Consider the following 16,511-nt stretch of genomic DNA (forward strand, 5'->3'; position numbering starts at 1 on the left):
TGGGGAAGAAGATTACAAGTCTGAAATACTGTGTATGCAGTATAGGACAATAATCCTTTTTCCTTTTTTTGCTATAGGTGATTTGGAGAGAAGCAGAAGCACGTTCGTCCTCAAAAGACTTTGAAAATAGTTTTTCATGTTGGACTGGGAGCAGAGAAACCAGCAACCAAAGTTCTTTGGGAGATTTGGGTCTCTTTCTCAACCCAATCTGTACTTGCTGTGGGGAAAAATGGGAAATTTTGTGTGATCTCCTCTACATTATGCTGCTGGAGAAAAAGCAGTGTATTAAATAGGTTTATTATTAAATATAATAAATTTAATATACTTATAAATATATTAACATATACTTAACATAAGCGTGCCTACTTCCCTGTCCTAATATTCCTTTTTTACTTACTCTTTTCATGTATTCAAATTACGTTTATACTTTTACCTGTTATCTTATATATGCTTGACAAATAAACTTATGATTATGATTATGATAACAGTGTGATACTTTCCCCTGAGAAATGGGGGATTATCTTCCTCTGTATCTTTCCTCTGCCATGCCTACCAAGCCACGCCCACAGAATCGGTAGTAAAAAAATTTGAATTCCACCACTGGTTAGCATATCTTTTCTGACATGGGTTTCAGCCAGTTCCAGAAAAAGAAATGTGCTATTAACAAAGACAAAGAAATGAAAATGGAGCCTTTGACTTCTGCTCTTGTACTTGTTTGGTTCCTCGGAATTTGATTGTCAGAGTTTTCTGATGTCTTTGCCAATATACCTTGATAGATAGATCTAAACTTCTTTTTGATTCTTTCAATGCCTAAGATGGGGTTTTTCTTTGAACAGCTACGGTAGTGAAAATAAATGTTTTGAAGAGTGGTATTAGGTCAGTAGATATTGCCTTCATTCCTTGTTTGTGGGTTTTCTGAAGGCACCCATATAACCATTGAGGAAGAAAATAAACACGTAATCTGATCCAAGAGGTTTATTATTTTACAATAACATCATATCGGAGTGCCAAAATTACTAACCCAATGGTATCTCAAATCCCTTGGGGATAGTGAATCTCTAGCTTATGTTCTGTTAAGTTGTCCCATCTGTAAGTGAAGTCTCTTCCAAAATATTTTGGCTCCTACTCTTTGGCAGTCTTACATGATAAAAAGTGCCAAACAATTATAAAAGAATTATGAGTGATAAAGTCTCTCTCTTGACCTTTCATCCATTCTTCTATGTTAAAGGAGAAGGACAAAGCTGTGAACCCGTTATTGATGCTGGTGATATTTAAAGTGTAAGTGAATAGCCAATCTAACTGTAAATCAGAGGTCTTCAAACTTGGCAACTTTAAGACTTGTGGACTTCAACTCCCAGCATAGAAAAAATATTTCAATCCCACAACATTTAAAAATGACAAGCTGTTATTTGTTTGTACCAAATAAAAAGCCGTGTATCATTTTCCATCTTGAATTTGTAAAAATATAAATTCCATTCTGCCACTTAAAAAAAGTGGGTGTGTGTGGGAATTAAAAGCACAGAAATGGTGATAAAATAAATCTGTTTCTAAAACTGGAAGTAGTTAAACTTGTTGCAGATCATTACTGCTGTTGGATTATCTACCTTTTGGTATATTTAATATATTTGTTTGCTTAGTTCTTGCATTTAATCAAGATGATGAGTATTTCCCCAAACACATTTATCTATAAATGGCAGGGGTAGGAGGGAAATGCGAGGACAATGAGCAGATAGACAATATAACTAGAAGCCCTGAGTATATTTAAATGGGACCTATTAATGAGACTTAATGAAGTCTAAATGTGCATGGGTTTCCTTGGACTTGAAGCCCAACAGAAACATCTCTCTGAACTTAATTCATCTTTGCAAACAGACTGAAAAATATAGCTTAATACTCTGATAATCCCCTCCCTAATTTTTACCCCCGTTTAGGGAGAATAGGATGAGTTACAACTTCAACAAAGCACCAGACGACACCTGTTTCCCTACCCATAAGAGCCACTGATTCTTATGTATTGGCCTTGCATTTATCTATTTGTCTATGTTGTGAAAATAATTTGTGAGAAAAAAGGTCATGAGCACACATGCACACAATTTTAGAAATCCCGTCTTTTAGGGACACATAATTAACCAATCATGAGAGAGAGGGGGGGAGGAAGATGATGAAATAGGGAAAGTGTACAAAACATAGGAATGTTAAGCATGTTTATAACTATATTTTTCCTAATTTTTACTTTCACATGGGAATGCCTTAATTCCAGGGTTGTTGTCGTCCTTGCAGGTAAATTCAGCAGTAATAATAACACATGAACCAGAATGGGGAGAAAAGAGATAGAAAGAAAAGAAATAATTCTGCTTCTGTTGACTAGCTTATTGAAGTATATATGCTGCATAATGCATTTCTGGTGGATTTCAGAGACAGAAATGGTAGTTTTCTATTTTTCTTCTGCACCAGAGCCTTTAAAACGTCAGGACGCAGCGGATGCTGAAACATCAGAAAACAGTTTATATTTAAATGTGGTTATTTCTTTTCTTAGCAAAGTCAAGAAATTTTATTTAGACTTTAAGTAAGACCATTGATAATAACAGTTCATGACTATTTTTATCAATAGATTAATATTGTAAGAACTTTCAAGGCAGATTAAAGAGAGGGTGAAAAAAACAGGAAAATGGATGGATTCTGCCAAAATTAAACCTTTCTAACATGCCATTATTTCTGTGGAGGAATTAATAACACAGAGTAATCTGTATTCTCTTTTGCAAATGAGGCACTCCGCTACTCAGCTTTTTTGTACAGTATAAAAGACAGCCCTGATAACAACAGAAGACTTCTGATAGAAAGTATGAGGAAGAAATAATTTGGTGGTGCAAATGTTCACACAAGTATGCGGAAGCATCAGTCTTGCCTGTGAGATTTCTTAATCTTTTAGATAATTAACAGCATTGAATTATGGTGGTAATCTCATCTTCAGCCAAAATTTTCAGAATAGCCAATATAATTAAAATGGAGGCAAAATCAATTTCTCAGTGTAAAATGGCAACTATTTGAAAACTATAGCCTAAATCCAGGGGTGCGCTTCAAAAATTTTAGCAAGAGGTTCTCTGCCCGGTTGCTGTGTGGCCTAGTCGGCCTCCTGCACCATGGCAGGGAGGGGGGTTTTTGTTCTCGCTGGGCTCCAGAGGCTTTCCTCGAGTCTCCAGGAAGGCGAAAATGGCCTCCCTAGGCTCTGGAGGCCTTCTGGTGGCTGGAAACAGGCCTTCCCAGACTTCTGGTAGGCCCGTTTTTCGCCCTCCCGGAGCCTCTGCGCACGCCCTGTACTTACCTTCATCTGAAATGGGCCATGTGGGGACTCCTGGAAGGGGCGGGGTGGGTGGGGCCAGCCAGAACTGGGATTTGGGGGTTCTCCGAACTGCACAGAATCTTAGCTAGAGGTTCTCCTGAATCCCTGTGAACCCCCAGCACCCCACCCCTACCTAAATCTAGTTTCTGTAAGAAATGGGGGGGGGTGTCTCTGGAGTGGAATTAAAAATTCAACATGCAGCCACAATGTGATCACCTCTGTTACATCATCCCAACTGTACAACTAAGCAAAGTCAGTAATATTTTCTCCAAATTCTCTTAGTACAATTTTCTTCTTTCTAAGATTTAGGTACCTTGCCTGAAACTCAAGGCATGTAGCTATTTTGCAAAGTTTCTGTTGGCAAAACAAACAATTCCTCAATATGAATTTTGACTTTTAATTATGTGAGTACTTAAAACAGTGCATTATCTTTTGGACCATGTTTATTCATTTTAAGCTGGGGGAAATAAGGAAGTCTTACCATTTTCCTGAGTGAAGCAACTCAAAACCTTCATTGATTTTATCGAAGGGTAAAGTGTGAGTAATTAATGGATCTAGGCTAAATCTTTTGTTCATGAAATCCGAAACCAACTTAGGAACTGTATCTTTACTTTTCCAGTCTGAAAGTAAAAAAAAGGATATAAAGATACTGCATTAATTTTACAAGGTCATTTGAAATGCACTTCTACAGCTTTTCTTTGAGGCAGAAACTCTTAATAAGATTGGACTAGGTGTCATGTGATATTAGATGATCTGCTGATCCCAGAGCTGAGGAATTTGCTATCAATTGAGGAATTTACAGTATAAATTACAGACTTTTTCCTGTATTGGATAACCTATGGACCCTGTTCAAATTTCTATGATCCCATCTATTCCTCATTCTTGAAATCCTGGTTCTCAGAGGGCAAGGAGAAGGAACCAACCCATTCTAAAGTTCTTGCTTCAATATTTGTATTAGGGAATCTATAATATTATCATGTCTGTCCTTTGTAAAGATTACTGGATCATCATTGAAAATCCACCTTCCTTGACCTAGTGTTTTCCATAAGTGTTGGACTTTAAAGATCAGGTTGCCTGAGAAATGCTGGTATTCAAGTCTAGCATTTCTGGAGAATATTAAATTGAGAAAAGTCGATATGAATAAGTAAATAGCACCACTAGAACAAACATATGGCTTCATAAGGAGTTTTTTCTCTGCCTCTCAGTACAATTTGCATTTATATAATGCAGGAGATGAATCATTAGTGCTCTGAATCTTAAAAAAAAATAATAATTAGAGCTGTGAAAGGGGCAATTGGGATATTCCCCAGACTCAGTATTCACTTCCTCTGCAACTAATATTGCTTTCTTTTTGAAAAAAAAAAACCAGATTAATATGTTATTTGCCAGCAACAATAATATCCTGAAAGATAGCAATTTTAGAGAACCAGAAAAATTATACTGCAAAATGTTTAAACTCTTTTTCCAGAAACTCTGCTACTTGACTTAATAGGTTCTTCTCCCTGCTACTCCAGCTTTTAAGTTTTTAAAAACATCCCTCGAAGCAGTCAGATATTCCAATTTATATCAAGACATATTGAAATTCTGGTAGAGTTTCTGGATCCTGTTTTACTTAAACGTAATCATTTACGAAATTTACTATTGTGTTTGAAAGGACTTTGGTGGTCCTTTTAGTAACTAGTTTCAGGAGAAGCAACAGTCTGCTGGTTGTTGGATGACCTCCAGCTGTTCAGCCAACCATGTAAGAGAAATGATGAGAGCTCTCCTCTAACTTTTCTTAAAGGGCAATTGGGCTTGTGAGCAGTGGTGAAATCCAAATTTTTTACTACCAGTTCTGTGGGCGTGGCTTGGTGAGCATGGCAGGGGAAAGATACTGCAAAATCTCCATTCCCACCCCATCTGGGACCAGCCCCAGGTGGTATTTGCTAGTTCTCTGAACTACTCAAAAGTTTCTACTACCGATTCGCCGAACTACTCAAAATTTCCGCTACTGGTTCTCCAGAAGCTGCCAGAACCTGCTGGATTTCACCCCTGCTTGTAAATAATAGCAGAACTACATCTGATTCTATGATTTGGTGACAGAAGATCAAGTAAAGTGTGGGACAACCTTTTGGTGGCAGGAGGCTACATCTAATGGGGCATGGGGTGAGGATTGCTGTAATGGGTCAATGATGCATAATGGATGGATGGGATGGTTAATGTAGGTTGACAAAGATGGGATTTTCATTTTTTTCCCCTTCCACATTTATTTCAGGGTGGAGGTCAATAATTGTATTTATTCTTAACACTAACAGCTTTATCTTCTCAGCTGATTGGCGTGCAGAGCGGATTGCCACATCTCAGCTGTGTTACTCCCAAATGGTAACACAGAAGGTTAGTATTTGTAAAACTGTGCATGCACGCCCAGTGCAAAGTGCACGTGTGTGCACAAAGTGTGCAATCACTGAACCAGTTGTTAAACCGGCAGCATCCCACCACTGGCCAGGCTCAAGGTGGAGTCAGCCATGCATCCTTCCATCCTAAAATGAGGACCTAGATTGTTGGGGGCAATATGCTGACTCGGTAAACTACTTAGAGAGGGCTGTAAAGAACTGTAAAGCGGTATTTAAGTCTAAGTGCTATTGCTATATTATATGGTAATATTGAGCTTCCCATAGTATAGGATACAAAAGAGAGAGAGACTGTATTAATAGCCAGATAGGGGCCCTACCTCCAAATAGAGTTCCTTTCCAAGTTCGGCCAGTGAAGAGAATTCCTGGAGACAAGGTAATCTTCGAATCTGTAGGTGGTACTCCTATAGTGATGCACTTTCCATAATTCATTTGGCAAGAATTCAAGGCATCCAGCTAAAATCAACCCAAAGACATATATGTGAATCAAGTCAAAGTCAATGTTTACCACTCCAACCACAATTCTTCCATTGACCTTTCACATACAATTTTATTGCTCCAAATGTATCAAAAATAACATCTCCTCAAATGGTCTGTTGTGGCAATGCCTTCCTATGATAAGCTACCATAAAGTAATTTGCAGAAAGAAAGTTTTCAATTTCTCTTTTGCATGGTCTCCTGTATCTACTATGGTGCCTTAACCACTAGACCAAACTGGCCACGGATGGGATTCAAATAATTTAACAACCGGTTCTCTGCACTAATGACCAGTTGGGTGGGTGTGGCTGGGTGGGCATGGCCAACTTGATTGGTCTCACCTTAGGAAATTTCTCCTTAGTTCAACTCACCATAAAATAGCACAATAAAATAGCACCGTTCCAATATTTAGAATAGAGTAGAGTAGAGTAGAGTAGAGTAGAGTAGAGTAGAATAGAATAGAATAGAATAGAATAGAATAGAATAGAATAGAATAGAATAGAATAGAATAGAATAACAGAGTTGGAAGGGACTTTGGAGGTTTTCTAGTCCAACCCCCTGCTTAGGCAGGAAACCCCACACCACTTCAGACAAATGATTATCTCTTCTTTAAAACTTCCAGTGTTGGAGTATTCACAATTTCTGAAGATAAGTTGTTCCACTGTTCTGTCAGGAAATTTGAGGGGCTCCTACAAAAATGAGGGGGTCAAACAATTTTCCAGATCACCAAAAGGCATAACACGAAAGAATGGATGGAAACTAACCAAAGAGAGAAACAACCTAGGACTAAGAAGAAATTTCCTAAGGGTGAAACCAATTAACCAATGAAATAGCTTGCCTTCAGAAGTTGTGGGTGCTCCATCACACACAAGCAACACAATTACAAGACAATTTGAAATCTTTACAGTCTAATACTGTAAGCTAATTCTTAAATGCTGAAAATGCCGGATCAAAATCCATAAACATAGAAAGAGCATTGCAACCCTATTCCAAATTAATAAAATCAATTCTTCTAATTAGAATGTGTATTTAAAAAGACACAGGAACTCTGAGAAGAAACTCCTGCTCTGTATTAACATTTTAAAAACTCCTTCCCTGGCCTTATCCTGTCCAGAACAAGGAAAAATTCAAACCTAGAAATAAGGAGGAATTTTCTGACAGTGAGAACAATCAACCAAAGAAACAGCTTTCCTTCAGAAGCTGTGGGAGCTTCATAGCTGGAAGCTTTCATGAAGAGATTGGACTGCCATTTCTTAAAAATGGTGTAGGGTTTCCTGCTTGGGCAGGGGATTGGACTAGTTGACCTTCAAGGTCCCTTCCAACTCTGTTAATCTGTATGATCTGTAAATTTCCATGCTGACTGCATTCCTGCAGTTTTGTTATCGCAACTAAGTATTTACCTGTTAAATGGTTCTTGGTTGTCTTCCCCAGGCCAGAGCTATTAACTGAAGAGAGAGAGAAGTGGGAAACCTCTCTTGCACATTAAGCTTGAGTTTTAAAGGGGCTAGAATTTTTCTGCTGAGGAAATGGCTATGTGGTTATTTCTTCTTTTTCTTTTTCCTTCCTTTGGTTAATTACAAATGAGCAGGAATGCCTGAGATATGTGTGAGCTATTGGAATTGGCAGACAGGCAGGCACACCTTGACTACTGAGCCGGTTTGCAGAACTTCATAAAGAGTTAACAAACAGTTCTCCTGAACCGGTGTGAACTGGTTGAATCACACCACTGAAACTGGCTCCTAATCACATGACTCCTTTACCAAATTGAAAGGTGCAGTATGTGCTGTGACTACATGTAATGGGATGCGGAAAAAATACAGTACGTGTTTCTTTGCCTGCAGCCATCCCTGTTGAGGTAAAATTAGAGTAACTAGGCCCTATTTCTCGTTTCCCCAGGATAAAATTCCTGCTGCATTTTGTTACTTAGCACTCTACAATTGCTGCAATGATTATTTCAATAAAGCCCACAGAAATGTTGGCTTTTAGTAAAAGATAACTTCTTTCCCATGTCCCTTTTAGTTCTTCCATTGTGGTACTACCTTAATGCACATACCATGGTTTCAGGTTTTCCAACGGCTTCAAAGGAATATTCTACTCCGTCACCCCCAGTCAAGTCGAAGATCACTTCATTGACGGGTTTCTGGTAATCCTTGGGATTGACGCAATCTGTGACACCAATTTCTTTCGCCTTGGGGAATTTATCCTTGTTGATATCGACTCCAATGATTCGGGAAGCTCCAGCTTCCTTGCAGCCCATGACTGCTGAGAGACCAACTCCTCCGAGTCCAACAACAGCACAGGTAGAACCAGGCCGCACCTTTGTTAGCATAAAAAGAAGGAGCATTATGGTTATGTACTAATAGGGTTAATGAATCTCTTTTGGTCCAAAGATATGAGCCAATATGGAATTTTGAGAGCATCTCATATGTATGATCCCAAAATGGATACCATGGAAAGAATTGCACATTCTTTGAATGGCTGCTATAAAATGTGACCAGTCACAAATATCTATTTTCTACAAGGCTAACTAGACAAATTGTTTTCCATCAATATCTCTCAATCCCCATCGGACATTAATACAATTGAGCGAGTCCAAAGATATTTCACGAGAAGAGTATTCCACTCCTCTGCTTGCAACAAAATATCTTATGCCCCCATGTTTGAAATCTTAGGCTTGGACAACCTAGAACTAGGCTGCCTACGGTCTGACCTAAGCATAGTACACAAAATTACACAAAACTACAATGTACTGCCTGTCATGACTACTTCAGCTTCAACCGCAATAATACATGAGCACACAATAGATACAAACTCAAGGTAAACTGCTCTAAACTAGATTGCAGAAAATACGACTTCAGAAACAGAGTGGTCAGTGCCTGGAATGCACTACCTGACTCTGTTGTTATATCCTCACCCCCCACATAACTTTAACCTTAAGCTGTCTACTGCTGACCTCACCCCATTCCTAAGAGGTCTATAAGGAGCGTGCATAAGTCACCAGCGTGCCTTTTGTCCCTGTCCTACTATCCCCATTTATTTGTTCCTATTTCCTGTATTAATATCCATGTTATTCCTGTTATCTTGTACATGTTTGACAAACTAACTAACCCACTAACGAACTAACTAATGAAACAAACAAACAAAGTGTACACTGGCTTGCAGCCACCAACATTTTTACTTATAGAAATGTCTAATTCCATCATAGAATTAAAATGAAGTCAAACCATTAAGAGCAGATATATGGCACTATAGCTGCATGTGACATGTCGCAGAACAGTGGTTCTCCACCTGTGGTCCGCAGACCTCTGGGGGCGTGCGATGCCATCACAGGGTGTCTGCGAAGGCTTGAAGAAATGTTATGATTTAAATCTAGAGTTAAGTCTTGGAGGTCCATGACCACGGTCCATGACCACAAAAGGTATTTAAAGTGGGCCCGTGATGAAGAAAAGGTTCAGAACCACTATCCTGACCTAGAATATGGAGATACCAGAAACTTACCTTTGCAGCATTTATGGCAGCACCATAGCCAGTAGAAAACCCACAGCTAATAAGACACACTTTTTCAGGAGGTGCTGCAGCATCGATTTTGACAACCGAATCCTCATGTACCACAGTATATTCTGTGAAAGTGCTGGTACCAACAAAATTGTACAGTGGTGTTCCTTTGTAAGTGAATCTACTGGTGCCATCTTCCATTAATCCAGACCCACTGTGAAGGTTCAAAAACATGGCAGGAGAAATCAGAATTATCCGTCATGGGGTTATCAGACAGGACAAGAAAGTTCAGTAGTGCCACAATTCAGAACAGAAACTCACCGATCAATCTTGCAGAGGTTGCCTGTAGGATGCAGACAAGTACTGCATTTGCCACATTGGGGGAGAAAAATCGGAATGACTTGGTCTCCTGAGAATGAGAAAAAGATCATTATCAATGGGCTTGAAACTTCCAGACAACTTAGTGGCAGTATTTTACCAGCAAATCAGTCAATTCCACTCTAATTCAGTATTGCTACAATAGGATTTTAGAATTCTGTTACTTAAGCCATAGGTCCCTAATCCCTGGTCTGCGGATTTGCACCGGTCTACGGGCCAATACTGGTCCACGAACCATCAGGAACCGGTCTGCACAAGTGAGCGATGCCCTATCTGCACATGTGCAGGCAGTATGTGAAACCACGCCCCCTGGTTCACCATTCTCCATGGAACTGCTCCAGAAGTGGTATTCAGCAGTTTCTGACCAGTTCTAGAGAAACAGTAGCGGAAATTTTGAGTAGTTCGGGGAACTGGTAAATACCACCTCTGACTGGCCCCACCCCCATCTATTATCTGCCTCCCAAATCCCAGCTGATTGGGAGGAAATGGGGATTTTGCAGTATCCTTCCCCTGGAGTGGGCTGGGAATGGAGATTTTACAGTATCCTTCCCCTGTCACGCCCACCAAGCCACGCCCACCAAGCCATGCCATGCCCACTAAGCCACGCCCATAGAACCGGTAGTAAAAAAATTTGAATCCCACCACTGAACTGTTCCTTGGCGCCCAAAAGGTTGGGGGCCACTGATTTAAATAATGCAGATTATGAACATGTCGTAGACTTTAGCTGCTCCTCATCGAAACGGAACTAATAGCAAAAAGTTATTTATTATTATTATTAAACTAATTTTGTTAGTTCTGGAGGGAACAATAATGCTTGTGGTTTATTGTAGGATATAGTTGAAGAGATACTACTAACCTACTGCTAGTATTTTCATTCAGAATTCCAATAGGACTCCTAACTTATAACCACAATGGAGCCCAAAATTTCTCCTGCTAAGCGAGAAAGTTGTTAAGTGAGTTTTGCGTCATTTTATGACCTTTCTTGGCACAGAAGTCAATCACTATGGTTGTTAAGTTAGTAGCATGGTTAAGCGAATCTGGCTTCCCCATTGACTTTGGTTGTCAGAAGATCACAAAAGGTGATTTACATGATTCTGGAACATTGCAACCATCATAAATACATGCCAGTTGCCAAGCATCTGAATTTTGATCATGTGCTCATGGGGATGCTGCAACAGTCGTAAGTGTGAAACACAGTCATTTGTTTGGTCGCTGAACAAATGGTTGTAAGTCGAGGCCTCCCTGTATGAATTTTTTAATTTCTAGTCGTTAATTACCTTATTGATTTTATTCTTACTGGGAAAGGTTTTGCACTCAATTTCCATACCTGGTTTCATACTGGTAATACCTTCTCCCACACTCTCAACCAAGCCAACTGCTTCATGTCCAAGAATAATAGGGAACTTTGTCTTTGTAACACCCTTTAGAACATGGGAATCTGAGCCACAGATTCCACTAGCCAAAATCTAGAACAAAGGCAGAAGATAACTTATTGGAGTACATTATTTTAGGCTTAACTTACAGTAATGTGATTTCTCTGTTAAACCCTTCAACCAGGCGTGAAATGCTCCCGGTTCGGATCGGATCGCCCAATCCGGTAGCAATGGCAGTGGATGGTTTGGAGAATCAGTAGCAGAAATCCCTGTCTCCCCCCCCCACCCCCATGCCCAGCTGAGCCCCACGATCATGAGAGGCTTTTTTTTTTACTTTTAAAAGCATTTTTTCCTACAAATGCTTGTAAAAGTTAAAAAAAAGTTTTTAAAAGAAAAAAAAGCCTCTGACAATCAGGCAACTCAGCTGGGATAGTCAGAGCCTTTTAAAAGCATTTTTTTAACAACCTCTTCGGCCCAAGAGGTTGTAGAAAAAATGCTTTTAAAAGTATATATATATATAAATGTTGGCCACGCCCACCCAGTCACATTACCCCCCACCAAGCCACGCCCACAGAACCGGTAGTAACAAATTTTACATTTCACCACTGCCTTCAACCTCAATTTTCAGGAAGAGCTAAAAGTACAATGATTAAAATTGGTAACTTCCCATAGAAACTGCAGTTAATTAAAAAAAAAAAAAGTATTGGAATTATTTAAAGATTACAAGAATCCCTTCTAAAACCTCATTCATTTTAAAAAGCGAGATAACAAAAATAGAGAGAGAATTTGGTCTAGTGGTTAAAGCTCCAGGCTGAAGACCAGAAGACTGTAGGTAATATTCCCGCCTCAGGCATGACAGCTGGCTGCGTGACTTTGGGCCAGTTATGTCAGTTTATAATGTCAGGTTTAGTTGATGCGCCGGTCAGTCAATTTCTTTTAAAACTAACAGATCAATATTTGATTGATCTCAAAAAAAGGGGAGCCTGCACTCAGTGGTGAAATCCGGTTGCTATAGGTTCGCTGATTGTGCATGTGCACTGTGTGCACGCTTTATGGGCATGTGCAGTGCACACCAAATGTGCACTCTGCACGCGTGTATGCATACCAAAAGGAGGCTTGGGAAGGTAAGTAAGGGGGGGGATCAACTTTGGCCTGTGATTTCGTTAGAAAGCAGGATTAAGCAATAGCGATAGCATTTAGACTTATATACCACTATACTGCTTTACAGCCCTCTCTAAACAGTTTACAGAATCAGCATACTGCTCCCAACAATCTGGGTCCTCATTTTACCAACCTCAGAAGGATGGAAGGCTGAGTCAACCTGGAGCTGGTGAGATTTGAATTGCCGAACTGCTGGCAACAGGCAGTCAGCAGAAATAGCCTGCAGTACTGCATTCTAACCACTGCACCACCATAGCTCTTAAGGGATTCTATCTGTCTCATTTTGCTTTCAGGTCTTGTCCCTCATTCCCATGAAAGAAGAAACCATTCTAGATGGTACGCCTCAACATATCCCATTTGAGATGGTTACGCATAGATAAGAGTAACTTGCATTAACATGGATTTTGGTTTATTTCCTTTACCTTGATGCGAACTTCATGTGCTTTTGGTGGAGCTACTTCTATTTCCACAATACTAAATGGTTCTTTAGGTTTCCAGATTACGGCTGCCTTGCATTTGATTACCTAAGAAAATGGAAGCAAGAGACGTTTTATTCTAAGAGAAGACACTCATTAATTCATGGATTAATCAGGCATTTATAGGAAAGCCTACTCTTCTGGCATCCAAAATCCATTCCTTCGTAGCTGACTGTTGAGCTCAGTTTTGACCAACCAAGTTCTTTCTCTGACAACCCCTTTTCCTACAATCAGATATGCTACAAAATAATCCATGTTAACATTTTGTAGTTCCAGAACTTCTTTTCTGTTCCATGTGTTGGCAAGCCATTGAAATGTTTCTTGTTTAATTAATTAGAATGGGATTGATTTACTTTAAAAAGAAAAACCAGGAACCAAAGGACTGAGCTTAAGTCCACCAAATGTAAATGGGTACGTGAGATTTGTATTTGTTGAACAGACTCTCACCTCCAATGCTATCTCTGTGCTGTGGACGGATTGAACTTTTGGAATTACAGATTTACAGATTAACAGAGTTGGAAGAGACCTTGTAGGTCATCAACTCCAATCTCCCACCCAAGCAGGAGACCCTTCACCATTTCTGACAAATGGCAGTCCAGTATCTTCTTGAAAGCCTCCAGTGATGAACTTCCCACAACTTCTAAAGGCAAGCTGTTCCATTGGTTGATTGTTGGTCCTTCTCTTCACTAGATTAGCCATGCCCAGTTCCTGTAACCGTTCATCGTATGTTCTAGCCACCAGTCCCCTAATCATCCAGGTTGCTCTTTTCTGCACTTTTTCTAGAGTCTCAACATCTTTTTTCTGGTGTGGTGACCAAAAAAAGATGTTGAGACTCTAGAAAAAGTGCAGAGAAGAGCAACCAGGATGATGAATAGTCTTAAATACAGTAAGAGTTTTTCAGAGTGATACTGACAAAAAAAGTGCCAAGGGTGAGGAAAACTTTAGGATCAATCTCAGGCAATTTGCCAACCACAGTGGAAACAATTCTATACTGTGGTATATCACAGAAATGAATAATCACCATTAAAAGAAATAATAGTTTACTTACTTTCCCTGCAGTGCTCATGGTCCTTGACTTTGTAATACACACTTCACTTCTTCTAGGCTATTCTACTTGGTGCAAAACAGTTTGCCTTCAGAATATGGATTGCAAAAAGCTTACTTCTCTTTTAGCTAATTATAATACTTTCGCAGCTCCACCCAACAAACTTAACCACTCCTTTACTTTGACTAATTTAATCAGAGTGATTTGTAATATCAAACAATTAGGCAATTAAATTCATAGATTATCAGGAGTTTTTAGCTTCAGTACAGATATTATTAACCGGACAAGTAATGCATCAAGAGTTGTGTTGCGTAAGACCAAGAAACAGCAATTTTCATGGGTGCTTGTGAAAAATGCAATGTTCTTTTATAGAGCAGAACACTATTCTCAATACTTCTTTTTGAATGGCAGTTGCTGATAGACAGAGACCACAGAGTACAATTGCCCTTGTGAGCTTCAAAGGGTACCTTTGGTTGGCTTTGATCTTTGTGGAGATCAAAGGTTATACCTTTGAACTTTTGCTCTTAAATAATAGGATAAAAGGTAGGAATTGTAAAGAGGTGCTTAAAAGCAAAGTTTGTATCCAATATACAACACATCAATCATATTGAAATGGCATATATGGTTGCAGGGAAAGTGAAATCTGTAAAGAGGCCATAAAGTGCGATGTTCCTCATTCCAGTTTTGTTGTTTTATTTTATTTTTCCATTATTTTCGTCATGGCGAACCCATGCCCAAAGTGGCACGCGGAGCCATGTTGTCTGGCATGCACATCGCCATCCATTCCTCTTCCGGGTTTTTAGTGCGCATGCCCCGTGCGATGATCAGCTGGCCTTTGTACATGCGGCAGTGCTGAAAACTAGTCTTCCATTTTCCTGCATGATCATGCGCACTGGCCAGCTGATCATCACATGTGCACGCACATCAGAAACCTGGAAGACTAGCTGGCCAGGGCGCATATGTGCACCGGAAACCGGAAGTTCATTTTCGGGTCCGTGCATGCGCCCTGGGCAGCTCTTCTTCCAGGTTGCAACCCAGATGAGTGTGCATGTATGCGCTCCCTTTTCAGCATTCAGTGTCAAAAAGGTTCGTCATCACTGCTTTAAGGTGATGGGAATGATCTTTTGATATGTTGATTCATCTTGTGAAAATGGCGGAAATGTTTTAATTTTAATTAGCTTTTTTGTTCTCCAGTATTCTATAGACAGCAAAAGATTTGCTGGATGATTGAGACAACAGAGGGAAGAACATTGTTCATATTACTACTTTGTCTTTACTCTGGTTTAAGAAAAAGAAAAAAGTTCTCTCTAAAGTTAGACCACTGTTCTTTCTATAATCCGGTGATGGCTAACCTTTTTGCCATTGCATGCCAGGATAGGGGGGATGGGGGAGGTTCGCGCGCGCGCATGTGCCCAAACCCATAATTCTATGTGCCCTGCCCTGGGCATGCGTGTGCAACCCCCCTCCCTCCCCTGCTTCTGGCATGCGATGGCCGGATCGGCCCATTTTTCTTTCTTACCTGGCTCCAGATTGTCTCTATGCATCTGGGAAGGCAAAAACAGCCTTTCCCACTCCCTCAGAGGCCCTTAGGAGGCCTGAAAGGGCCCATTTCCCAACTCCGGGTGGAACAGGAAGTGACTTTTTTGCTATCTAGAGGTCTCTGGAGGCTGGGGACAGTAAAAAAGTCACCTCCTGTCCCACCGGGAATTGGGAAATGGGCCCTTTCAGGCCTCTGGAGGGCCTCCTAGGGAGTGGGAAAGGCTGTTTTTGCCCTTCCCAGATGCATAGAGAGGATCTGGAGCCAGGTAAGAAAGAAAAATGGGCCTTCAAGATCCACCCCCCAGGCCCTCCAGAGGCAGGAAACAGCCTGTTTCCCTACTTCTGGTTGGCCTAGAAGGCCCGAAAATCAGCTGGCCAGTGCACGCATGCACGCCAGAGTTGACCAGTGGCGTGCCCACTGATACGGCTATGTGTGCGACCTGTGGCACGCGTGCCATAGGTTTGCCGTCATGGCTATAATCTATCCTGTCTAACCATCAAAACCAAGAGGCAACTGGACTTTCTGGTTTTTCTTTGACGACATTTCACTTCTCATCCAAGAAGCTGAAGAAGCTTCCTGGATGAGAAGGGAAACGTCTTCAAAGGAAAAGCAGAAAGTCCAGTTGCTTCTTGAAAAAAGCACCTTTGGGACAGCCCTTCAGTAGATGGAGGTGAAGTTATCTTGATTCTTTGTCTATCTGATGCATGTATCCTTTTCCATTCCCGTTCAACATTATTCACAATTCTGGACCAGAGAGGCCTCCATCTTTGCTTACCAAGGTCTGCCAAGAAGTTTGATCTCTTCTGGTTTTGCACTAATTTATTTGAGACATGAGA

At 40.4% G+C, this 16,511-nt stretch overlaps 1 protein-coding gene and 1 long non-coding RNA gene across 3 annotated transcripts in view; one reads left to right on the forward strand and one right to left on the reverse strand.

The window, feature by feature from the left end:
- Positions 1-1,442, forward strand: part of LOC148112558 (uncharacterized) — a 53,553-nt gene extending 52,111 nt beyond the window's left edge. Inside the window, exon 6 of the long non-coding RNA XR_015729274.1 lies at positions 78-1,442. This is a non-coding gene — a long non-coding RNA (uncharacterized LOC148112558). The remainder of the gene's footprint in view (positions 1-77) is intronic.
- LOC148112559 (alcohol dehydrogenase 1B-like) lies at positions 961-14,266 on the reverse strand. 2 transcript variants are annotated; one of them, XM_087875373.1, is made up of 9 exons: positions 14,139-14,266; positions 13,037-13,138; positions 11,408-11,546; positions 10,024-10,111; positions 9,706-9,916; positions 8,261-8,524; positions 6,051-6,186; positions 3,822-3,960; positions 961-2,484 (listed from the first exon to the last, which is right to left on the reverse strand). In XM_087875373.1, the coding sequence occupies exons 1-9, from the start codon at positions 14,154-14,156 to the stop codon at positions 2,460-2,462; spliced, it is 1,122 nt and encodes a 373-aa protein (XP_087731499.1). In that variant the 5' UTR covers positions 14,157-14,266; the 3' UTR covers positions 961-2,459. The 2 variants fall into 2 exon arrangements, with proteins under 2 accessions (XP_087731499.1, XP_087731500.1); XM_087875374.1 differs by lacking the exon at positions 961-2,484 and having other exon boundaries at positions 3,818-3,960; positions 14,139-14,248.
- Positions 14,267-16,511: the final 2,245 nt, after the last annotated feature.

This window comes from Pantherophis guttatus, chromosome 8 (assembly GCF_059756535.1).
Source record: "Pantherophis guttatus breed Tessera chromosome 8, ASM5975653v1, whole genome shotgun sequence".
NCBI lineage: Eukaryota > Metazoa > Chordata > Lepidosauria > Squamata > Colubridae > Pantherophis > Pantherophis guttatus.